This window comes from Acomys russatus, chromosome X (genome assembly GCF_903995435.1).
Source record: "Acomys russatus chromosome X, mAcoRus1.1, whole genome shotgun sequence".
NCBI classification, from domain to species: domain Eukaryota; kingdom Metazoa; phylum Chordata; class Mammalia; order Rodentia; family Muridae; genus Acomys; species Acomys russatus.
In genome coordinates, this window is record NC_067169.1 from 96741432 (window position 1) to 96768596 (window position 27165).

Consider the following 27165-nt stretch of genomic DNA (forward strand, 5'->3'; position numbering starts at 1 on the left):
CTGAAATTTGTTTGTTCATTACAAACCTATCCTAAGCCTCCCCCATATCTATGTCAACTACTCTCCTCCTGATTGCATACCCTTTGTGTATAGAAACATCAAGGGGAAAACAGGAAAAATTATATATTGAATCAAGATGTACTCACACTTCCTCTTAACATCAGATTCTTAGAGCTAGGTCCACTGCTTTATTCCCAGATCTTAAGCATATGAACTAATACACATACAACGATAAAAACTGATGTAAATATCACCTTTGTTTTTAGTTAACCCTGTTACCAATCAAATGAGAATTCAGAATAGCTATATTTTAAACAAAAATAGAATAAAGCCTTAAACAATTGTAGCTATGCTATCCCTCTACAGGAAATGCACATATTTTCTGTTGGCAATCAAAGAAAATCCCCTGACATGCCTGAGTTTGTGTGCTTTCCTCTGTGAACACCTTAGTTAAGCCTTTGAAGACACTGAGAGTTTGACAGAGTCCTGTGGGTTTCAATTACTGGCTTGTAAACCCTAAGTATTTTTTATATCACCACTGGGCTTTATTAGGAAATTTTCTCAGATTAAGAACAACAAAAATGTAGTAATTAGAAAGTTTGTCATGCAGCTGCATGATTACAGGAGCCCTTTCCTAGAGTCTAACAGATGTTACAACAAACTCTTTCACGAAAGCTGGGAGAACCGCAGCTCACAAGAACAACACAACAGCTAGTTATTGTTCAAGCCCACATTGCCACAGGACCCTTTTATTTAAAATAATTTAGACCTCTAGGCTCCCTACAGTGAGACATGAAGCAAATGCAAAATAAGAACCATAACAAAAGATAAAATAAAATGTGTAGATTGAACTTCTTTCCTGTGCTAACAATGAAAGCCAGATGCAAATGATAGAGCCACGCAAATATCTTGACTTTGATGCCAATGAATCTGGGAAACAGCCCTAAAGAAGCATGATGGCATTATTATGAAGCATTCACTTGCCTCTTCCGGTCAAAGAACCCTCTCCTTTTTAGGACAGCTTTGCCTCATGCCAGATATGGCAAGGTCAAAGTGTCTTTGCCCAAAAGTCATAACAAATTGACAACTGAAAGGAACCATACAATGGTAAGGGATTAAGTAGATTTGTAACAACTTATATCACTAGGAACAGAGCTAAAATAGACAATAGTAGGCAAACACCACTATTCTATTGCCTATTGGTTTTCTGTTTGGGGGTTGTTTGTTTATTTGTTTTGAGATAGGGTGTCACTGTGTACCACTCACTAGTCTGGAACTAGCTTTGTAGATCAGACTTGCCTGAAAATCATAGAGATCTACCTACCTCTGCTTCCCAAGGACACCACCATGCCCAGCCAAGCTACTTTTAATAAACTTATAGCTATCAAATAGCCTCCCAAGTGCACACATACCACTCTGATAACAAAATCTGATTAAGCATCTTTGGAAGGAATACAGCTCAAGGCCAAAGACTAAAACTCAACCTAAGTTCTTTTTCTTTTTTTAAATTAATTACAGATATGTTTATTATTACATATCCATCAGTGTGGCTTTCAATACCACTTGAAACATGCATATCACCCTAGAGGAGATAGGTTTTCCAGTGGTTATCTGATACATATTACAGCAAAGTCATGCTGCCCTTGTGCAGCTACCTCATCTTTCTGCCACTTTAGTGAAATATAAAAAGAAAACAATCCTTCCTTGCCCTACCAACATGACTTTAGGATGAATCAGAGAGTTTGTCTAAGGCATTCAAAGCTGCCCAGAGAGGGCAAGTCTACAAATACAAAGTATTATCATTAGAATCACATACCTCACTTGATCAGGAGTCAATAAATGAGGGAAGGAACTTGTGATCATGCAGCCTGAAGACTCAAAATGGATGTAAGCGCCCATAACCTGAAGGAGCCTGACCTGGCTGAGTCACAGAGTTCAATGACACACCTGGAAGAACTGCAAAGAATATCCCCAGGGCATAGAGCACCTTCCTGTTTGTCTTTGGCGGCATTATGCATATCTCCATGGCCATCATTAAGATTTAGAATTGTGAGTGGCACCCGAACAGTGGCAATTATTTTCTTATTTGATTGTGGTTCACTAGGCAAAATACTTCCTGCCTACCAGAGTGATGTGAGCTGGTCATACAAAGTATTGTTCAAATTAAGGAGCATGAACTAAAATAGTTTACATGCTTAGTCAAATCTATTATAGAAGGCTTAGCTGTAGTTATACCTCAACTGTTTTTAAGAACTGGGGAAGGGTAAGCAAAATGGTGCCTGCCTTTCACCCTAGCACTCAGGAGTCCCATGCCTCCCTGTTCTACATAGCAAGTCCCAGGCTAGGCAGGGATACATTTTGAGACCCTGTCTTTAGAATATGGAGCAAGAAGTGTGAGGCCCCTAACAAAATTCACTATCAGTAGATGATATGCCTGCCAATTTTAAAACCATGAACACTAGGAAAGGGAAAAGTGGGTAAGCAATGTGCACATTGGAAACTGCATATGAGCTTAATAGATGCTTACTATTCTGTTATTAAAGGCAAATAACAGGAAAGAATCATAGTATGGTGAGACCTCAGCACTACAGACACATTGAAGGAATGGACTAGACAATTAAAAAGAGGTACTTAGAGAACGTTTCTTAATGGCCATTCTTAAGTGACTTGACTTCAGCTGATATCGCTTCAACACTTTTGAGAATCCTTTGTACTTCTCTTGACTTATTTCAGACTACTGCTTGTGTTTAACTTGACAACCCCCTACTCGTTAATTGTTCCTCCTCTTCCCTCTTCCCTAGCCAATATAAAATTGTTACTTGATAGAATACTTCATTGCAGTTTTCTCAAACATACACAGTAAACATGTCCTTTTCACACACACACAAACTTAACTTCTGTCTCACCCACTCAAACACAACACAATCCTTCTAACACTGACCTAAACCCCTTCACCATTTGGTATCCATTTCAACCACCACCAAGCTGCTCAGAGAGAGCTGCAAGTAGTGTCAGGGAAGTGTACCTCCCAGTAGTGCCTTTAGCTCTTCAGCTTTAGCCACATCAATAAGGGTGGCAGCAGGCCCACACCTGAATCCTTAGGCATTTTCTGTCTTTGGAGAGGAGGAATGTTGTTCACACCTTTTCCCAAGGAGGGAGAGTTGGTTGAGTTCAGATGTTTTTCATTCTCGACCTGTTGAAAGTAAAGCACTAAGTATCTATGTTGGAAGGACAAGACACTTTGCATAAAGAGGATCAGGTCAAACTTAGTAGTTTATGCTAAGGAACCATCTCTTAAGTATCCTCTTCAGACACTCTTCACAAATTGGAATACTATGTGAAGTGGTAAGGACAAATACAGAGCGTTATCTCCTTAACTGCTTCAAAAAAAGGAAACAGGAAGCAACTATTCTCAATCCTCTCCAGTTGATCTGCTGAGATCTAAGGAGGTGGTTTCAATAAAACAGCATTCCTTTTCATGTTGCCTATCTCTGAAGTCTTGGGTAAGAACTGGCCAAAAGTTTAAAGAAAAGATAAAAAATTAAAATGAAAGGTATCTTTCATCTCTCAAGAGTAGAGATGCATCTCAGTGGATGGATAATTTCAATCCATCATGACAAGTGCATTGATAAAGAAACAGTTTGTAACAGGAAGGTAAAAGAAACTTAATTAAGCCAGCCTGCTTCAGCCAACTAAGAATCCTGTCACCTCAGGACTGAGTGAACTAGGTAATCAAGAATCCAATGAGGACGATCCAAGATGGCGGCAAGAAGTGTGGACCGCGTTTGGAGGCTCCAGTGAACAATTCAGGGAATTGCACAGATTTCTGAGCCAGGAACACCGAGGTCCGAATATCACGGCAGCGGGAGTGCTCCACGGTTCGGAGGGACCAGGGTGCGGAGGACCTACGTGCCCCTGCACACAGGAGGAGCGTGGATTTTCTCTGATCGGAGCGGCAGCGGCAGAGGCAGCAGCACCAGCGGCACCAGCAGCAGTGGCTGAGGTTTGCAGCTCATAGCCTTCCGGTGGAGGTGATTGGTGTGGTGGCTGGTGGGAGTTGCTCCGGCAGAGGGGACTCGGGGCAGGATTTGGATCAGGTGGAGCCTTCGGACCCAGACTGGACTCGGCGGACAGTTTGGCCCCAGAGTCCCGTGTACTGGCCCAGCCCAGCAAGCAATTCTGCCCGAGGCACTAACTCAGCTTCGGCCACAGCTCCCCTGCTGTGGTGCAGGCTTAGTTGAGCGCGCAGCTCCACACTAGGCAGCACCTCAGCTCAGTGGCAGCTCCCCTGCAGTGACACAGTCTGGGCGGAGCACTTGGTTCCACCACAGGCACTAACTCAGAGCGGCCGCAGTTCTCCTGCTTTGGCGCAGGCTTGGCCGAGCACTCAGTTCCACTCTAGGCGCCACCTCAGCTCAGCGGCAGCTCCCTTGCAGTGACACAGTCTGGGCGGAGCACTTGGCGCTAACTCAGAGCAGCCGCAGTTCTCCTACTGCGGCGCAGGCTGGACAGAGCGCTCAGTTCCACCAGCTCTAAGACTCTGGTTGGACACTGTGTGCAGTTTGAATCCAGAATTCCTGGCTGAGATTGGTGGTCAGTTCGGGCCCTGAGTCAATAACTGACCACAGCACGCACTTTGGGCCAAAAGGCCCTAGCGGAGCTTGGTGCGTAGTCCCAGCCCAAAAATTCTGGCTGGACCCTGTGTGCATTTTGGGCCCAGAATCCCTAGCTGAGCTTGGCAGACGGTTCAGGCCCTGAGAATCTAGCTGAGTTCAGCCTGTGGTTCGGGCCCAGTGTTCCTGGCTGGACTTGGCAGGGAACACAGAAGGCTGTGGATACCTTGGCTTGACCCAACGCTCATTCAGAGACCCAGAACAATTGCAGGATCCACAGCACAGGGGGGCTGAAGATCACTGGCTGTGAGAGACCAGAACAACAGGGCTAACCTCCTAACATCCACACCAGTGAAGCTTTGAGCTCGCAGCCTAGGGAAATCGTGAGAAAACAAGTGAATCTATCATCAGACACCCTCCATCCAACTCTGGAAGCTACCCAACAAAAACAAAGACGGCAAGATGTCTAAAGGACAACGAAAAAGCATATGCAAGAAAACCCAAAACAACATGACGTCTCCAGTTTCCAGCTATCCCAAAGAAAACAACCCAGAGAACTCAAATACAACGGAAATACAAGAAAATGACCTCAAATCCTTAGTAATGAGGATGATAATGGAGGAAACAAATAAAATTCGTAATCAAATGCAGGAAGACGCAGACAAACAGGTGAGAGACATAAAAGAAGCACATAGAGTGGAACTGGGAAAATTGCAGGAAAATGCAAACAACCAGATGAAAGAAATAAATAAAACGGTTCAAGCTCTGAAGACCTATAAAGAGGCAATGGAAGAAACTCAGGAATATACAAAAAATCAGATGAAAGAAATCAAAAAATCAGTTCAATATCTGAAAATGAAAATGGATTCAAAGATAAACACACAGACAGAAGAAAAACGAGAACGTGAGACCTCAGAGAAGAAGGCGAACAACACAGAGGTGAGCTTTTCTAACAGAATCCAAGAGATGGAAGAACGAATCTCAGGGCTAGAAGATACAATCACAGATATTGAATCAACCATTAAGGAAAATGCCAAATCTGGAAAACTCCTGACACAAAACATCCAAGAAATTAAGGACACCATGAAAAGAAGAAATCTGAGGATAATAGGCATTGAAGAAAGAGAAGACATCAGACTCCAGGGCCCAGAAACTATTCTCAACAAAATCATAGAAGAAAATTTCCCCAATCTAAAGGAAGAAATGCCCATAAACATACAAGAGGCCTACAGAACACCAAATAGAATTGACCAGAAAAGAAAAACTGCCCGCCACATAATAATCAAAACACAAAACATACAGAACAAAGAAAAAATATTAAAAGCTGCAAGGGAAAAGGGCCAAATAACATTTAATGGGAAACCTATCAGAATTACACCCGACTTCTCAGCAGAGACCATCAAAGCCAGAAGGGCCTGGACAGAGACCCTGCAAACCCTAAGAGACCACAGATGCCAGGCCAGACTACTTTACCCAGCAAAACTATCAATAACCATTGATGGAGAAAACAAAATATTCCACGACAAAAACAAATTCAAACAATACCTATCGTGAAATCCAGCTTTACAATGGTACTAGAAGGAAAACTCCATCCCAAAGGGTCAAGCTACAACCAAAACTACCCAGGATATAGATAACTATCCCATGGCAAAAACACAACTACACAAACGCTCGACTGGAAACAACATCAAAATTAAGACTCTTAACAGTCACTGGTCATTAATATCTCTCAACATCAATGGCCTCAATTCTCCAATAAAAAGACACAGACTAACTGAATGGGTACATAAACAAGATCCAACATTCTTCTGCATCCAAGAAACACATCTCACCCATAATGAAAGGCATTACCTCAGGGTAAAAGGTTGGAAAAAATATTCCAAGCAAATGGTCACAAGAAGCAAGCAGGCGTAGCCATTTTAGTATCGAACAAAATAGACTTTCAACCAAAATTAATCAAAAGGGATGAGGAAGGACACTTCATACTCATCAAAGGTAAAGTCAACCAAGATGACATCACAATTCTGAACATCTATGCTCCCAATACAAGGGCACCCACATTTGTAAAAGATCTCCTAAAAAAGCTTAAACCACACATCGATCCCCACACAATAATAGTGGGAGACTTCAACACCCCACTCTCACTGAAGGATAAGTCATTGAAACAGAAACTAAGCCGAGAAATAACATCATTAACCAATGCCATGGGTCAAATGGATCTAACAGATATCTATAGAACCTTTCACCCAAACAAGAAAGAATACACCTTCTTCTCTGCACCCCATGGAACCTTCTCCAAAATTGATCACATCGTAGGTCACAAAGAAAGCCTCAATAGATACAAGAGGATTGAAATAATACCTTGTATCCTATCAGATCACCATGCTCTTAGGCTGCAATTCAACAACAACAGAAATAACAAAAAGCCTACACGTATGTGGAAACTAAACAACTCTCTGCTAAATGACACCTGGGTCAGGGAAGAAATAAAGAAAGAAATCAAGGAGTTTCTGAAATTCAATGAAAATGAAGAAACAACATACCCAAATTTGTGGGATACATTGAAAGCAGTGCTAAGAGGAAAATTCATAGCACTAAGTGCCTTTAAAAAGAAATTGGAAATATCACACATAAGCATCTTAACAGCACAACTGGAAGCCCTAGAAAAAAAAGAAGCAGAAACACCCAAGAGGAGTAGACGCCTGGAAATAATCAAACTCGGGGCTGAAATTAACAAATTAGAAACTAAGAAAACAGTCCAAAGAATCAACAAAACCAAAAGCTGGTTCTTTGAGAAAATCAACAAGATACACAGACCATTAGCCAAACTAACTAAAAGGCAGAGAGACAGTATTGAAATCAACAAAATCAGAAATGAAAAGGGAGACATAACAACAGACACTGAAGAAATTCAAAGAATCATAAGATCCTACTTTGAAGGCATATACGCCTCAAAATTTGAAAATCTAAGGGAAATGGATGATTTTCTTGAACAATTTCACTTGCCAAAGTTGAATGAAGAACAGATAAACAAGCTAAATAGTCCCATTTCCCCTACAGAAATAGAAGCAATCATCGATGGTCTCCCAACCAAAAAAAGCCCAGGGCCAGATGGTTTCAGTGCAGAATTCTACCAGACCTTCAAGGGCGAGCTAATACCGATACTCTTCAAGCTACTCCAAAAGATAGAAATGAATGGAAAATTACCAAATTCATTCTATGAGGCCATAGTCTCATTGATACCTAAACCTCACAAAGACTCAACAAAGAAAGAGAATTTCAGACCAATTTCTCTTATGAACATAGATGCAAAAATACTAAATAAAATACTTGCAAAACGAATGCAGGAACACATCAAAGATATCATTCATCATGACCAAGTAGGCTTCATTCCAGGCATGCAGGGATGGTTTAATATACGGAAATCCATCAATGTAATACACCATATAAACAAACTGAAAATAAAAAACCACATGATCATCTCCTTGGATGCAGAGAAAGCATTTGATAAAATTCAACACCCATTCACGTTTAAAGTTTTAGAGAGATCAGGGATACAAGGCACTTTCCTCAACATAATAAAGGCTATATACAGCAAGCCAATAGCCAAAATCAAAGTAAATGATAAGATACTCAAGGAAATTCCTCTAAAATCGGGAACAAGGCAAGGCTGCCCACTCTCTCCATATCTCTTCAATATAGTACTCGAAGTTCTAGCCAGAGCAATAAGACAACAAAAGGAGATCAAGGGTATCCAAATGGGAAAGGAGGAAGTCAAATTATCCCTATTTGCAGATGATATGATAGTGTACATAAGTGACCCTCAATATTCCACCAGAGAACTCCTAAAGCTGATAAACACCTTCAGCAAATTGGCTGGATACAAAATTAACTCAAAAAAGTCTGTAGCCTTCCTATACACAAATGACAAGCTTGCAGAGGAAGAAATTAGGAAAACCACACCCTTCACATTAGCCACAAGCAATATAAAATATCTAGGAGTTACCCTAACTAAGCAAGTGAAGGACTTGTATGAAAAAAATTTTAAAACTCTGAAGAAAGAGATTGAAGATGACCTGAGAAGATGGCATGATCTTCCTTGCTCATGGATCGGGAGAATTAACATAGTAAAAATGGCCATCCTACCAAAAGCAATCTACAGATTCAATGCAATCCCTATCAAAATACCTACACAATTTTTTAAAGACATTGAAAGTTCAATTCTGAACTTCATATGGAAAAGCAAAAAACCCAGAAGAGCTAAAAACAGTCTTGTACAATAAAAGGTGCTCTGGAGGAATCTCCATGTCTGATTTCAAACTGTACTATAAAGCAATAGTAATTAAAACAGCATGGTACTGGCACAGCAACAGGCTGGTTGATCAGTGGAATCGAATCGAAGACCCAGATATGAATCCACACACATATGGTCACTTGATTTTTGACAAAGAAGCCAAATCCATTCAATGGAAAAAGGATAGCATCTTCAACAAATGGTGCTGGTCTAACTGGAGGTCTATGTGTAAAAAAATGAAACTGGACCCATATTTGTCACCTTGCACAAAACTCAAATCCAAGTGGATTAAAGACCTCAACATAAAACCAGAGACACTAAGCCACTTAGAAGAAAAAGTGGGAAAGAGCCTGGAACATATTGGCACAGGAGACAACTTCCTGAACAGAACACCAACGGCCCAGGCCTTAATGTCAACCATTAATAAATGGGACCTCATGAGGCTGAGAAGCTTCTGTAAGGCAGGAGACACTGTTAAGAGAACAAAGCAACAGCCTACAGACTGGGAAAAGATCTTCACCAACCCTACATCTGACAAAGGTCTAATATCCAAAATATATAAAGAACTCAAGAAATTAAACACCACCAAACTGAATAACACAACTGAGAAATGGGGCTTGGAACTAAACAGAGAATTCTCAACAGAGGAGTATCAAATGGCTGAGAAACACTTAAAGAAATGCTCAACCTCCTCAGTCATCAGGGAAATGCAAATCAAAACAACTCTGAGATTCCATCTTACACCCATCAGAATGGCTAAGATCAAAAACTCAAGTGACACCACATGCTAGCGAGGATGTGGGGAGAGAGGAACACTCCTTCATTGCTGGTGGGAATGCAAACTAGTACAGCCACTTTGGAAATCTATCTGGTGCTATCTCAGAAAATTGGGAATAGGGCTTCCTCAAGACCCAGCTATTCCACTCCTTGGAATATACCCAGAAGATGCTCCAGCACACAACAAGAAACTTTGCTCAACCATGTTCATAGCAGCCTTATTCATAATAGCCAGAACATGGAAACAGCCTAAGTGTCCCTCAGTAGAAGAGTGGATAAAAAAAACTGTGGTACATATACACTATGGAATACTACTCAGCTACTAAAAACAAGGAATTCCCGAAATTTGTGGATAAATGGATTGAGCTAGAAATGATCATAATGTGTGAGTTAACCCAGAAGCAGAAAGAATCAAATGGTATATACTCACTTATATCTGCATACTAGCCGAAGGGGCATGTCCCACGAAAGCCTTCACTTACCAGGAAACTGGGACAGAGGGGAAGGCATCCTATTGGGACTCTAAATGAGAGGTGCATGGGATAATAGCAAAGTAGAAGGATCCAGAGGGTCCTAGAACTCTACAAGTAGAACATTATGATAGGCAGATTTGGGCCCAGGGGTCCCGCTCAAACTAAGGCACCAGCCAAGGACAATACAGGAGGTAAACTTTAAACCCCTTCCCAGATCTAGCCAATGGTCAGAATATTCTCCACAGTTGAGTGGAGAGTGTGATATGACTTTCTCATGTACTATGGTGCCTCACATTTGACCATGTCCCCTGGAGGGGGAGACCTGGTGGCACTCAGAGGAAGGACAGCAGGTAGCCAAGAAGAGACTTGATACCCTATGAGAATATATAGGGGGAGGTAATCCCCCTCAGGAACAGTCATAGGGGAGGGGAATAATGGGAAAATGGAGGGGTGGAGGAATGGGAGGATACAAGGGATGGGATAAACATTGAGATGTAACAAGAATAAATTAAGAAAAAAAAAGAAAAAAAAAGAATCTAATGAACTTCATATGGCTTTGTGGAAGGACATGTACACTTCTATTTGCCTGTGTATGACGATGTTCACTTAATTTTCAGGATGAGTGTCAATAAGCAGCAACAAATGAAAATTTGAGGCTGATTAAATGCCACAAAGTAAAGTGGTAGAAAAAGCCTACCAATATCATGTACTATGAGGACTGGAGAGATAACATAGCAGTTAAGATCATATACTGCTCTTGCAGAGGGCTTCCGTTTATCCCCCAGTACCCACATCTTTGCAACTCCAGCTCTAGAGAATCTGACATCTTTCTCTGGCCTCCAAGGGCATTTGCAGTCATTTGCACATACACTGGTCAAAACACAACTTGACCTTTACCATAACCTTTGAATTCTCTAAAAAACTAAGCTTTTCCACCAGCTCATAGTGTAACATGGTATCAGAAATGACAAACTTCTGCCTTAGGCATTCAACTACCTTTTCATTTTAATTGAGTTGTTGAGAGAGGTACTAGCATGTGTAACTGCATTACAACCAGAGAATAAATGAACAAGGATTTAAGAGTATGGTTTCAGAGCCCGTATTTTTTGTAGATACCAAGCATTATGCCAATATAAGGATCAAATACCCAACTATGCATGGCTTCCCTTGATTAGGCCATCTGTCTTCTCTATCCCATTCTACCTCTTTCTACCCAAACACAGGGAACCAGTGCTAAAGTTAAGATAGGATTTTCACATGAACACATAGCATGCTAGAAAAACAACAGGTCAAGAGAGTCCCAAGACCCATCCTTCTCCCCCATTTCTATTTACTTTTTAAGCCATAAACTTTCACTGAATACTTACCTGTAGAGCACTACACTGCAAAACACTCAAAATATGAAGTAGAAAACTGGGTTTCACCTCTCAAGGAATGATAAGCAAAGTAGGATGGCAGGACACATATCTGTATTGGATAGACTAGAAAAAAAAATGAGAATTTGAGGCCATAGAAGGATCCACAAAACACAAAAAGAAGTGATCATTAGACAAATGAAGAAGAAAATAGGATTTATAAAGACAGGTTTTTTTGCTTTTCTCACACTGACCAACAGCTTGGCAAACACTGGGTGTTGATAAGCATTTGAGTTCTGTTGGTTAGTTGGTTGGCTTTTTGAGAAAGTTCTCCCTATGTATCTCTGGCTGTCCTGGAATTAGCTACATAGACCAGGCTGGCCTCAGACTCACAGAAATCCACCTGCCTCTGCCTTCTAAATTGCTAGCATAAGAGAATGCGACTGCAGGTCTCAGAAGGTAGTGGAGACTTGGGAGCCCCACAAGCTGGTGATGATACCAAGTCTCACAGCAACTTGTTTGAACTGCTGTGCCAGAAGCAGGAAGATATCTGAAACTTGCTGGTAGGCATTTCCAGTAAGATGGAGGCCCGGTAGTGCCTTACCATGAGTCAGCATTGAGCTAGTAGCAGTGGTGGAGGAGGCCTCATCAGCTGCAAAGGCAGCTCCACCATTGCTCCCTGACCTCCAGGCATCCAGCATAGGTTTCCCCTGGAATAAATGGAGTCTCCGATGGTCATGGTGAAGGAATGGCAAGCAAGAGAGTGATTGAGAGCCCCCAGCTAGGCAGCCAGCCAACTTTATTTATAAACCTTGGGCAGTGGAGAAGGGTTTTGACAATGAATGTGTCCAATCCACTAGAGCTAAGGGTGCCAGGATACTTAATCTACATGCACTGGCACAGAAAACAGTACTTAATTATACTATGTGTGAGGAGATGACTTCTAGGTAGGATTAGAGGTCATTTGCTGGAGGCTAGGATATCTTCAGCATATGGTATGGTGCTTTCAGGAATTCCCTGTGTTTGAATAAGTTCCTTATCAGGAAAAGGTTAGGCCAGTAGTAGTCCCTGAGGGCTATGTTATGCTCCTTACAAGATATAGGGTTAGCAGATCAGGTGGAGTAAAAACCCGACTAAGGAAAGGGAATCCACTTATATAGACCGAGCACAAAAATGTCTATGCAGAGAAGTCAGACTTTAGCCTTATTCACCAGAGTGCCATGTGATATATTTAATGTATTATATATTAATTAATATTTAATGCTATAGACATTAAATGAATTGGATGTGACCTCACAATGTTAGGGGGAATGCTTAAACATGTGGACTCTGCTCTAACTACAAAAAAAAAAAAAAAAAAAAAAAATCCAAAATCATTTTCAGCTCTATGGTTGTACCTTCTAAGCATTAGAAATGCCCAGCTTGCAACATTAAATGATGTTGAATATATTGCCCACTGTGACCTGGCCACCATCATCCAGGTCTAACTCAGAAGGTACCTTGTTCTTTGTAGCAGAGTCTAAGGGAAAAGATTTAAAATTCCCGCCTAGGGTAGCCTTATATGCCCAAACCAAGAGTCTTTGATTAGGAAACTTTTCTGTAATGCAAGAATAAAAACTGCCTTCTAGAGTTTTCCACAGTTTTAAAATATTTTTTCACAAGATAATTTTGACCCTCTGAGGTAGGAAAGACTCATAGTGAGTTTATTTTTTCCATTACAAAGAGAAACTGGCACTCAGAAGTCAAATAACTTGCCTAAGATCACACATCTAAGATTGCTGTATTCTATTTCTTATTCCCTAAAAAACTCAATCTGTTTTATGTACCACATCTAAAAGAATGTATCTTGGAAGGCAGCAATGAATTCTTGTTATACAACATTAACTGTGCCCTACGAGAGTCAGCTCCCTTGCTTTCCAAAGGTATGGGTAATAACCTTTACTTTGGGCTTAGCCATTTCTCTCCCCCACCCCTTCCTCTGTTTCCTAAAAGAACAATTAAGATCCATCTGGGACTAATTATGATGATTCTTGAATTTGAACTTGCAACCATTACCCAATTGAGGTCACTTATTTTAAATTAACTTGCCTGGTCAGAACACAGGTTTGGTTATCTTCAGAACACAGTGCAGAGAGGCACTGGCTCATTCAGACTTTTAATTAACTAGCTAAATAACACACACTGTGACAAGCTGCCTAAGATTTGATGGAGTCATTCATTTGCATTCAGACAAGGATGAAAATACACTGTCAGAGCTTCAGGGACTGAGTCCTAGAAACCTTCACATAGTCTCTTGTTCAAGGCTGTGCGCTTCTTCCCTTTGGTTACCTCTAATTATTTTTCCTTTGCTTTTGTTCTGATTATCCAACATTCATCACAAGTGCAGCTTGTGATTCAACAATGACAATTCATGTCATATGCTGATACGGAATCGAAAATTGGAGTCATGATCATATGAGCCAAGTACAAAGCTTCACAAACTAATTAGAGAAACCAAAAGGAGATTCCCAGGATGCCCAGCAAAAAAGAAGACTTTGTAAAGAGGCAGACTTCAACTGCTCCCCACTTAGGTAATCATACATAATAACAGTAGGTACTCTTTGTCACATAGAATTCATGATGGGAGCGGATCATCCTGCAGTAATAATAATAGTAATGACAGTTTTTATCACCAGTGTTTCTTAGTAATTGTACAGCTGCTAACAGTGACTGGGCTTTTGAGTCAGGTAAACCTGATTTTGACCTCCATCTCCAATCGTATATGCCTATGAATCCTAAGGCAAGTCACTAAACTTTTCTGAGCCTCAGTTTCTTACCCTGAAAGATAAATGCATAGTAGAGTCTACCTTAAATAATTGTGGTGAGGATTCGGAGGAATAAAGACTATGACTCAGTCAGTAAAAAGTACCTGCTGAACAAGCTGAGCATCATTGTTCAAATCCTGAAGCCCATGTTTAATAGCAAAGTCACGCTCCACAGCATATACCTTTAATCCCAGTGCTATGGAGATGGAGACAGAGGAATCTCTAGGACTTGCTGGCCAATCTGTTTAGCTGGCCAATCAGTTTAGCTGAACCATGTCTCAGAAGAATAAGATGGAGAAATTAATTGAGGAAGTTACTAATGTTGACCTCTAGCCAAAATGCACAAATACAAAAATGTACAGAGAGAGAGGGGAGAAGGAGACAGAGACAGAGAGGTTGAAATTGAGATTTTAAATGGTAGGAGTGATGTACTCCTTTAAGTCCAGCACTTGAGTGTCTGAAATAGGAGGACTGCTATGAGTTTAGGGCCAGGCTGAACTGTATAAAGATTTTTAGGCCAGCTTGTACTACACAGTGACATCCTACTTCAAATAAATAAATAGATGATATATAGGAAGGCAGTTAAAGAGATGGAGAGATAGATGGATGGATGGATAGATAGATAGATAGATAGATAGATAGATAGATGATACATAGGACAATGATAGATAAATATTTTAGAGAGTTCTTTGTTGTATTAGTCACTTGTTGCTGAGATAAAACACCATGACCAAGGCTGTATAAAAGGAAAGGTTTATTTATGCTTACAGTTTTAGTGAGATAAGAGTGCATCATGGTGGGGAGGCATGGCAGCTATAGCAGGATGCTAAAAGTTTATATCTTTTACCAGGGGGATGATACAAAGAAAGAACTTTTAGGTGGCAAGAGACTTGAAAACCTCAAAGCCTTCCTCCAGTGATGTACTTCCTCCAGCAAGGTCACTCCTCCTAAAATTCCCCAACACTGCCACTAAATGGATCCAAGATGTTCAATAAACAGAGCCTATGGGAGGCATGCTCATTCAGACTACTAACACTTCTATATAAGTCATGAAAAATGATAGCCTACAAACAAAAACTAATCTTCTGTTACATTTCATCAAAAAGTCTTTGTCCAAGGATTTTTCCCATCTAGGATCTTTTCTTCCCTTCTTCCTGACAGAGGGACAAATGGAAGGTGCATTATGTTGTGGTTGATTTACCGCCAGTTTCTCATCATTTTGCATCTGCATCTCTAACACTCAACGTATATATGCAAACCTCAGCTCCTTCCTTCTTATTCTCAGTGCTATTCTAACAGTTTGCACCAATATTCATCTGTACCCCAGCACTAATTTAACTTTGTACTCTCTTCACACCATAGCTGCAGGGTTTTTTCAAGTTGAGAGATATCAAGTCAAGGAAGACTTTATGCAAGAGGCTGCCTGTGAACTGGGTCTTCAGGAATATACATTATTTCTTCAGGGAAAGGTGAAGGCAATAAAAAATATGAAAGGAGTATAACCAATACAGGGCAAACACTAGACATTGTCTTAAAAACTGATGATACATTATTTCATATGTTCCTTACTTCAGTTCTGTGAAAAAGCTATTAGTGATAGATGCCCTTCCCAGGTAGGTGGCTCAGACCTAGAAATTATAAGTTAATTGCCAAAAGTTACAATGAAAAGTAAGGTCTCTAACCCAACAATTTAGCCTTCATTGTTGACTACACTACTTTACTCTTTCCCATGATGATATCCCCTATATTTCCTATTTTACAGATGAAAAACCAAGGCTGGTATGTAATGGAACTTGCCTGAGATTCTAAAGCTAATAACTTATAAGTCTAAGACATGCTGTCTTTAGCAGACCCTTTTTTATTTACTATCTGGTCATTTACATAGCCCTTCTATGTAGCTTCTCCCACCATCATTGCAATCACAACTTTTTATAAAAGTCCTGGCTACCTCATACCAAATGCTTATGTTATAGTTGCCTCAAATATAAATCTCTCCTTAAAGAACCTTTTGTAGCCACTATGCTAGACCAGTAAAATTCTTAAATGCATTCTAAATATTATCCTTACACTCGGAGATAAGCAGATCTCCCACCACTCTTCAGAGACGTTTCTTTTTGCAGCAGATAGAAACTATTACAGAAAGCTCACAATGGTCACAGTGTTCTCTACAATTGATTGTGGGGTTCCCAGTGCCAATTGATATATCTACAATATAACTCCATGCCTAAGGCTCAGGGAACATCTCTGAAGAGGGGGTGGAAAAATTATAAAAGCCATCCTTGAAATGATAGGGAAGTTACACCCATTAAATCTCAACCTTATGGCTTCCTAAACAAGACCTGAACAATTTTAACACCAGTAGATATACTAGTGTGAAAATATCACAAGGCCCCCACCCCTACATGAAAACCTGCAGGCAAGAAAAAGGAAGAATTTGCCTTTCTCAGTGATGAGCCTCCTAATTGATTATCCTATACCAAGTGGTCAGCACTGAAAAAAATATATTAAATTGACTCAGCATATATATATGTGTGTATGTATGTACGTATATATATATATATATATATATACACACATAAACAGTACACACATGTGTGTGTGTGTATGTGTGTGTGTGTGTGTGTGTGTGTAACAAAAATAATTAAATAAATAAAGACCATGTATTTGAGAGGCAGATGAGAGATAGGTTTGAGGGTAGAAAGGGAGGGGGAAATTAAATAATTATAATTTAATGTTTTAAAACTGCAAAAGCATAGATTTATATATTGATACATGCCTATAAGCCTAGCACTAGGGGGCTGAGGTAAAATCTTGAGTTTGCAGCTCTTCTAGACTATGGAGACCTTGTTTTAAAATGAATAAATATTTTTAATTAAAAAAATCTCTCCTTTAGCACTTAAGCACTATAAAACTGCAAGATGCTCCTGAAATCAGGAGAAATCGCCTTCTAGAATACATCTCTCTTCATTTCAAAATAGTATTCTATTTAAGTTACCTGTTTGTCAGGTTCCCACTTAAAGAAGCCAAAGAGAAAAATTTTTTAGATTTCTGGTTGGAGACAAAGTACTTTCTATCTATAGCAGGTTGAGTTAATCATTCTCTCCTCAGTTGTACTTTGTTCATATTTCTGTTCTCGCACTTCTCCCACTGGATTATAATCATCTGTTAACTTGGCTGTCTTTCTCATTCAAGAGTGACATCCTCCAGACTAGGACCCAGATTCTTGTGACCTCTGTCTCCCCATGGTCTATCCCCATGATTGGCACACACTGAGCATTCAACAAACATTCATTAAAAGAAGAGAAAAATAAAGCTGCTTGACAGAGGCAGCTTTCTGTCCATTTAAGGCCTTCAATCCACATTCTTTCTGATTCTGGTGGTGTGCCAGAAAGTGGGCAATTGTCAAAAGACAAGGGTTGATTTGTAGTACCAACTGATTTCTGGGTTAATAATTCTGGCATTGCTGGTTTTAAGCTACCTATGGTTTGTTAACTGGCTCAGTCAAGTGGCTTTCAGAAGCTCCGCGTGCTTGGCTGAAAATCAGCAGTTCTTCCTGGGGTACTTGAACTGTCTGCATGCCAGTGTGATCATGGAGGTAGATGAGCTGGCAAGCAGGGCAAGATGATGCCAGGCCCAAAAGCAAGAGGGAAAGGCCAAAAGAAACATTTTTGGGTTTGGAGAATTGTATGTTTTGCCCCCCATGAACTAAGCCTCAGTCATTTGTCATCCATTTGCAAATTGAGATCCATTTAAATGACATGGCTCCCAAAAGAGGACAGGAGCTGCCAAGTAAGCAATTATCCTGAAAATCACATTCGGTTTCTGAGAGATATTTCTTTTTATTTGAAAATATAAACATGGTCATTCACTTCAACTATCAAATATTTTTACTGATTAGGGTGTTGAATACTGAAAACGTTGCACAAATGGAATTTTGTTCATAGAGGCATACCTAAGAAGCCGAAAGAGAGAGAGCATTCTACTCCCGGTACCCATACCAGCTGTTTCCTCTCCACTACTTGCCTGAAGGCCTCATCAGTTCCAAGCTGTATGTGGGTCTCTAATATTAAACTCTACTATTTACACTTAAATTTTGCATACAGTACTGAAACTAATAAATAACAAGATTTTAACTTTAAAAGACCAACATAACATCAAAATTCATGTTTTTTTTCTAATACATCACCTTTAATGATTATCAGGCAATTCCCTATAAACTGATGCTATATATTATCATGATGCATTGCCAAGCACTAAACCTTTTCTTGAAGTATCTAGTTTAGAGGACCTGTTATAGGACCCTATTTATATGAGAATTATAGTATACTTATTTCACCGGAAGATCGGTGGTTATTCCAAATTCAAATGACAAGGCCACTCCCAGTCCAATGGCTGCTACTCATTACCTACACAGTCTTTCCAGAAGGTCTTTGCCAGAAACTCACAAATTAGAATGGTTTGAGCATAAATGCCCATACAAAATATATACAGAAAGCAAATCCTTGACTGGACTTTTAGAATAAATCATGCATATTAAAACAAAACACTGTAAATATTGCTATTAATATTGCCACAAGTTTAAGGCCAGCCTGAACTACACAGTAAGTTCCTACTCCAGTCATAATTACATAGTGAGACATTGTATTAAATAAGAAAGTTAATTAGGTAATGAATTCTATTTTAAAATATGTGTGCATGCAGATGCATGCATGCAAGCATGCCATAGTATAAATGTGTAGGTCAGAGGATAACTTGCAGGAGTCAGTTCTCTCCTTCCACTATGTGGGTGCTAGGGACCAAACTCAAGTCCTCAGGCTTATTTTCAGTGTCTGCTGGGCCATGTTGATGACCCTATCTTATGATTTCATATTAAGTCTTCCACACATTGCATTAAGCTATGATAAATGGAGTGTGAAAGTCTGGGCTGCTCTTACCCTCTAATCCTCATATCCTAAAATTTTCTTGCCTTCTTCATTTCCTTTTTCTCCACAAAAGCTTCCCTACACTCAGAACAATATTGGCAAGATTCCTCTATTGTATGACCATGTGTCTTGCTGACAAATAACTTCAGCCACTATCTGTGTCTGCAACACTCCCACCCCCCACTGCCATTAGACTTGGTACAGGTGGTTGTTCTCTTCCACATGAACCCAGCACACTCCTCTCACCAAGATGATTTAAATATAATGCGCTGCCATTTAGATGTGAGAGAACAAGCGTGTGAACACTAAACTCACTAGGAAATAACTCCAATGGAATTGGCTTCTGATATTTACTAAGACTCAAACAAATTCACTAGGCTCTTCATTGTAGAAGATGGACACCTCTGATCATATTGAAAATCTCTTCTGGAAGGTGTGGCATGTTCATAGGCTTTTTCTTCAACATACCACTCAATTAGCTCCCCACACTGCTGAAATTACATACAGCGCTATAAGAAAACAATGTCTCTTTTCCAACTAAGAGAAAAGGGAAGGCAGATGTGGGCCTGGAAAATATCTTTTCTTTGAACATACAAATTGTGATCTAATAACTTTTTTCCTTGCAGACAAAATACCCATACAGTAAGGGAAAACTGCCTGGTGAATTCAACCAAAAATCTTCCCCACAAACATCACCTTCTTTCCCTGTGCTGAAGTTTTCACATGATGCTTAAATAAAAGAAAAACAAATGAAGGTGAACATCAAGGCATGTTCTGTACTCAAAGCAAGATCAATCTTTTTCCATAGATTCTTTTCTGGCACTGATGTAGAAAATCCAAACATGGAGATACTTAGGTCTGCAAATAACCTAATCTGCATACCAGATGGATCTTAGGGGGGAACACACACACTTCTTCACACACATTTTTTTTCTAAAATGTGAGCATAGAAAAGCAGATGCTTTTTGCCTCCCAAAGGATATGTGGGCCTCTCTCAAGTAGTCTTGTGGAGCAATTTCATTTCAAATTTCTAAAATTATGAAAATATCTAGATTAAACATGAAATTGGGAAAGGATGGCTCTCTTTAAGAGGAAACCAATTAAATGCCTTATAAATCATTTTTAACTACTCAGAGATACTTGGCCATAGGTTACATTGAAAAATAGAAGAGGGACAGGTTACCAAGGGAAAATCACTCCCAAATGAGTACACTATGATTCACTGACTTCCTTGACAGAAACTTTGACACCGTCTTCATGGCCCAGTGTTAGTATATAGGAGATCTTTCCTCTGAAACAAACAAACAAACAAACAAACAAACAAACATAGAAAACTCTGCTCATTGAATTAGAACTGTAGCTGGGTTTTTCTCTCTTTGAGATGCTATATGTGAAGATAAAAAGAAATTTCGCTAAAACGATGAATTTTATCTACACTTTGCACATTTCTCTCTTATTACATTTATCGTGTCTGCCATCACAGCAGGCCATTTATCATCCCCAGCAAATCTTAGAAAAGCAAACTGACTACAGTACATGGATGTGGGAATTTGGTATTTCTTCCTTAAATGTCATATCTGAGTGTAAAAACAGCTTTTTATCCTTGAAGTTCTGAAACTAATTCAGAAAGATCTATTATAATTACTGCAAAAGTAAAGTTGAACATTCTCTTGGTAACCAGAGTTATTAGAGAAGTGAGGGTACAATGTATGCCTCGTTCATCTGTAACAGATGGAAAGAATAGAGATTGAGGCTTAGCTATCCAGTTCTCTTGTGCACCATAGTACACTCACTATCCCCAGCCCCTCCCTGTTTTCACAAGCCTTTCCCAGAAAAAAAATGTAGATGGAAAGGTCAAAAGAAAGAATATAGCACATTTCTCACTGAGGCCTCATATAGCTCCCATCAGTAGAATCATAGTAGCTCCACAGATCTCAAGCCCACTGAAGCTTACTCTTTAAAAGCTAGGAGAGCATTTCTGATGGAAACCTTCTGTGAAACATGTTACGTGTCCCTGATATTTTCATCAGAAATTCCTGATCAAAGTTAACTAATGTCTGATGACTCAGGCCCTCACAACAAACACCCACGATTATATTGTGCAGCAGTACAATGTTGTCTGCTTTTCTGTTGTTGTTTCTCCTTTAAGTCGATCTGTCACTTCCTCTGGTACTAATGCACCTCTCCCTGATATCACTCCCTGCCTCTATACCCACCCCTTCTAGCTTGAAGTGTTTAATTTACTGGGAACTGGAAAACCCAAGATTGGTAAGAACTGTATGTTAAATCAGAGTAAAGAAGGCACTGAAAGCAAGGATGAGGAATTAATTATGGCTTTCAAGGCAGCAGCTTTGTGACACCTAAATGGTCCTATCTTTAGATAACTTTCCCATCTCCTCCAACTTAAGGCTAACTCTAGAAAGGGTGATGCAAGAACTTCCCATAAGTCCATTTGTTTTGAGCACAGCATCTGGGCATGGATCAAAACAATTCTAACAGCTTCAAGTCATTCTGAAGCTGAAAATGCAATGTCTTAATGAACAACCCCTCCCTAGATGGAAGTAATGAGCCATACTCATTACATTCACATTTCTGACATGTTTGTACATGTTCTCCAGGTTGATTATAGCAACCTTGCCAGGATGAGCAAGAGCTAAAGTGTGGGTAAACTAATGGGGACTAAGAAAGTTGAGTGATTTTGTCCACAGTCAAGCAGTGAGTGTAGGATCAAATCTAACCCCTGGATTGTCATTCAGGCTCTTCAAATCATACTACCATTATGTATTGCTCCTTCTTGCCTTCCTTACATAAAAAAACAAAAACAAAAACACAACATACTTGGCCCCCCACTGAAACAGCCTTCCTTGTTTTTCTCTGAGTTTGTCACATGTCCTTGGGAACATTACTCACTTTTCTTGAAGAATTAGAGACCCTCTGGTTTTAGTATGTTGAGGATTGTCAGTGAATTAAAAATTCAACAAATGTATGGCCCCTACTTGCCACCAAAAGTTAACAAATGTCACCAGCAAGGATGTTTCTCACAGGCAGACACTGAAGAATACATCCCAGAAGACACCTAACAGCTTATTTTGTGTCATAGCAGCATGAGAAATCATCTCCTCAAGACATTCATTAACCTTTCTTTTCCTTCATAAATAATCAGTCTGAAATGCAGCTCATATTTTAAATTAATTGAAAACATCTCCCGTTTTCCATCTCTCTCTCTCTCTCTCTCTCTCTCTCTCTCTCTCTCTCTCTCTCTCTCTCGTTCACACACACACACACACACACACACACACACACACACACAAAGAAATGGCTTGAGTCTTTATAATATTAGGGAAGTAAACATGATGCTCAAAGGTACAATTCCATTTCTATGGGCCAACCTAACCCTGCACCTTCCATGGGGCTTCCCTTTGTGCTTCACACCTTAGATAGCTTGTCTTCCTCCTCTGGAAAAATTTAAAACAATCATTAGCATTCAACATAAATAAAATTATTGGAAATTGAAAACATAGTAAGTCAAAATGCAGATAATATCCTTAACCTACCTCAAATCCTAGCTTAGTCTGAAACACTTAAATGTGCTCCAAGCATATACACCAGCCTTTAGTTAGGCGAAATCAACCAACACAAAGTCCATTCTATAACAAGCCGCTGAATGGCTTATGTCATCTATTGAATTCTGTACTCAAAATGGAAAAGTGCTAACATGGGTAAAATACTGCTCCAGAGCTGAGTGCTGGAGTACATTCCTACAATGCACATAGCCCTGGGTCCCATCACTATTGCTTCTAAGAAATAAAGTTCAACCTCTACTGCATATAAATAATTTACACACCACCATAAAGTTGAAAAACCATGAGGTAAATTGAAACATGTCATACAGTCATGATGAGGGGACTGGCTCTAAAGCAGTCTTCCAACTGTGATGTTTACCAAAATAGTTAGATGTGTTTGTCCCTTATATAAAACAGCACACTATTCATCTTTCTAAATGCTTTAAATAGTATGCATATTACTTATCTTAACTAATAATGCATAAATATTAAATAAATAGTTTTGTACTGTATTGCTTGAGGGAAGAGAGACAAGAAAATAGTGTGCACATGTTTGGAATTATTTTTCAGATGTTTTTAATGTGGGATGGTTTAAATAGTGGCTTCAGAAACCAGACACAGATGATGTAATTGTACCACCAGTATTTCCACAGAAAGAAAGATCCAGCTTCTAATTCCAGGTTTACCATTTTCTGCCTATGTGATGTTGGAGAAATTATTTAAACTACCTTTGGACTGTGATTCTTCATCTGTAAAATTAGACTTAAGTTTTTTCTAGAAAATTTTCACACATATAGCGTCTAGTACTTGGCCTGCATATTTTAGATGTTAAAATAAAGGCAGTTGTAAAAATTATTATTATTATTATAGACTTTCTTCCATATATGCCTCCAGTTCGATATGTATACAATTCTGAGGATTTGCCCAGTTGTTTTCAAATCTCTGACATCTGCATCCAGCTGTATCCAAAAAGAAATTCATCATGAAGCTTACCCTACAGCCTCTGACTTGCATTACTTCCTTCTAAGGCCTATTATATCCATAGCTTTCCCTTGTTTTACTTAAAGAAATATTATAATATTAGCTTGAAGTTGGCACAAAACTTAAATACACATCAGGTTGTTTGTTTAATCTACATACCGTTCCCATTTTGTTTCTACCACTTAAATCTAGGACAATGCCAGTGCCTCCGTGTTTGACAAAATGCTTAATGAACCAAAATTTTCCTCTACTTTATTTCAAGAAAATTAACCTATGCATTAGAAAAAGAAAAAAAAACAAGCAAGTACATTTTGTTAGAAAAATGTGTAGCCCACTGACATAATGAGACAATAAAATGCACTTTGAAAACTGAAGGCCAAGTATGTTACCCAGCATTACCGATGAAAATAATGATAATTATGATGACTCTGAAGACATGTTTCTCACCCTCACTATAGCTGCCATTTGGGACCAGATGATTATGGCTGTGGAGACTGTCCTAAGCGTTGGAAGACATCTAACGGCATCCCTGACCTTTACCCACTAGATGCTAATAGCAAACTTCCCAATTATGGCAGCCAAATATGTCGTCTGACAGTGCCAAATGTCCCTGGAAGGAAAACTACTCTGAATGCCCTAGGGCACTGCCTTCAGCATCAAAAGATATACAGATGGCCACACATCTTTGACATTAAGGCAAGAAAAGGAAGAGAAGCATTTAGCAAAGTTTTCAATAAGCAAAAGCAACCTCAGTTAACCTGAAAATCCCATTAACCCCATTCTTTGAGTGCTCTATTCCCTAAGCTTTCCAGATAACAAAAAAAAATTGTACAGTACATTCTATTTTCTAATTTGTATGCTAAGTTCAGCTCATTTTCCATCTCAACAGCTAAGTACAGAAATCCAGTTCATGGGTGAAGGATCATCAGCTTTGCTTTTGCCATCTATTTTAAGTGACAATGGTGCTACTGACCTGGAAGTTTCAAGGGTTTTTTTTATCCCCTTGTTTTGACATTTTAACTTTGATATTGACAACTATTCCTGTTTTATCCGACTACAAGTGAAATGCAACAAAAAGGCGCTTAGTCTAATTAGCAGTGGGTCTACTGTGTATAAAAATCCCATCAAATTGTTGATCATTTAAAAGCATTTGTTCTAGCCATCCCACTGACTATATAATTGAAAAATGCTCTTAAGTAAGCAATATTCCTCATTTCTTCTTTCTGCAGGTTGTGATCCTGGGAAAACATTCAAGAGGTTATCACTACATGCTTGCAAACCTGGTAAGTACAAAAAAATAGTTCAAGTGTCCCTAGGCAATATAGTCCATTTAGTTTCTGTCATGTGTAATCAGCTGCTATAAAGGAAATACGGGAAGTACCTAATATGTTCTCTAGATGTTTGGAGAAATAAATTCAGTAAACACCGACACCGCCTGTGGTAGCTTTATATTCTATTGTGCTGTCTTTTTCAGCTGCAAAGCTATCTTCTTTTCTTATTTAAAAGATAATTTGAGTCGGATCTGGTGGAACCAGCCTATAATGCCAGCTACTTGCGAGGCTGAGGCATGGTCAGAACTCCAAATTTTCCCGTGCTTCCAAGCAACTGCAAGGTCATGCTAGTAAGCATAGTGAGACCCTGTCTCAAATTAAAAAAAAAAAAAACAACTTTTCAAAACTGACCAAAGAAATAGCTCAGTGATAGAGTGCTTGCCTGAGAAGCAGCAGGCATTAGTTTCAGTCTCTAACAGCAAATAATAACAATGATGGTAATAGTAATCCAATATATCTTTTCACCATTCTTATATTCAATTTGGAAGCCAACTATTTTAATTAGGTGTGAATGTAAACCAAGGGACAAAGAACACAAGAAGTTGACTCCCAACAAATCCAAGTGCACATGCATGCCAGTACTTGATTTGTGGCTTCAGAAGCTAACAATACTTTTCAAATCAGATACAACACGACATACTTTTCTACTTACACAAAACACAACCAAGATCTTTATATTCAAATGCCCTGTGCCTTTAAGATCCATGACTTCAGAGAAACTAGTGTTCCATCAAAGTCACCTGATACCTCTTCTTACTCTGAATGGACAACTTGTTTGGTGATTAACAAAATGGCTTATAAATTAGAACTGCCTATTTGGTAAAGGTTCTATATAACGTCTTTATGGAATGAAAGATAAATTATCACATGAGTTCAAACCATAGTTTTGTTTCATTAGCATAACAAAATCATGATCATAAAGTTCTTAAACCAAAAGAATAGTAGCAATAGTAAATGATTATTACAATTGTGCTCTTATAGTTATAAAAGTAAAGGAAATATCTTGTTTTATTTATAAATGTTTTTAAACGAAAAAAAAGAAATGTTTTTCAGGCCTCTTTCTCAGAAAGTCCCCAAACGCTACTGATTTCTGATGTAGTGTGAATCTTCAGTAAGTTGCTTCTGTCCAATTTGAGGATAAATGAATTGATTCTTCTAGGAGAAAACAATTCCAGTCCTTAGTTCATATGTTAAAATGCTCAGTTTGGATTTTAGACTAGGGTAGCATGCAACACCAAGGTACCAGAAACACATGGGTTGAGTTTTTCAATTTCTTCCTATCTAATAGTCTGCTTTCCTTCTTTCAGTTTCCTACCTCCATTCCTCTCATTTTATCTTCTCCTCAGCCTTATATGTTAAATAAAGCACATAGTGTGTAAAATGTGGAGCTTTTTGCCTTTACTAACAGTGACTTTAGGTAGTGCTCACCCAAGTATTGACTTAAAAAAAATTTGTCCGTATTGAATATTAGGAAAATATATCACTAGAACATCAAAACCAAAGTTTTTCATATATTAATTCACATGGAGCTAAAAACAAATTGAACAAAAGTGAAATGTTTGATGATCAAGTAAATGACAGAATGTGGTCTCTTCAAAGATCTGTAGACAATAACTACGGCCACACATGGTTGACTAAAGATTGAGAAAAACTACTGAGTTGGAGTTTAGAATGTTTTCAGTTTTACTTGAGTAACCATAGAGACATCAGTTTCCTTACTAAGGATGTAGAGGCAGGAATAGAGGATTTCTCCCATGTGTTAAGTCCCTTGGAATTAGATGCTAAAACATAATTAGAAAGGCAAGACACTTCTTTGGAGTAATACCTGTGAAAGACAAGGAAGAGAGACAGTAGTAGGAGGGAAAGGTTTCAGACTACAATATGCATCTGATACCACTGAAGATGGAAAAGAAGGAATTGTCAAGAAGAGGTACAGGCTATGGTGTATCTCTGAGAAAGCCTCGGCCAGAACAACTAAGAAGTCTTTTGCAAAGACTGCAAAGAACCGGCCATTTCAGCCTCTCTTTGATCAACTACTATCTGGTAGATGCC

General features: G+C 39.2%; 1 protein-coding gene across 4 annotated transcripts in view; it reads left to right on the top strand.

The window, feature by feature from the left end:
- The window catches only part of Gria3 (glutamate ionotropic receptor AMPA type subunit 3), a 291265-nt gene that overhangs the window by 156149 nt on the left and 107951 nt on the right, over nucleotides 1–27165 (top strand). For all 4 annotated transcript variants that reach the window (XR_007830168.1, XM_051141058.1, XM_051141057.1 and 1 more), the window contains one exon: nucleotides 25012–25065. Coding sequence is in view for 3 of the 4 variants with exons in the window: in XM_051141058.1 (XP_050997015.1) it covers nucleotides 25012–25065 (54 nt within the window). In the remaining variant the exon portion in view is untranslated. The remainder of the gene's footprint in view (nucleotides 1–25011; nucleotides 25066–27165) is intronic.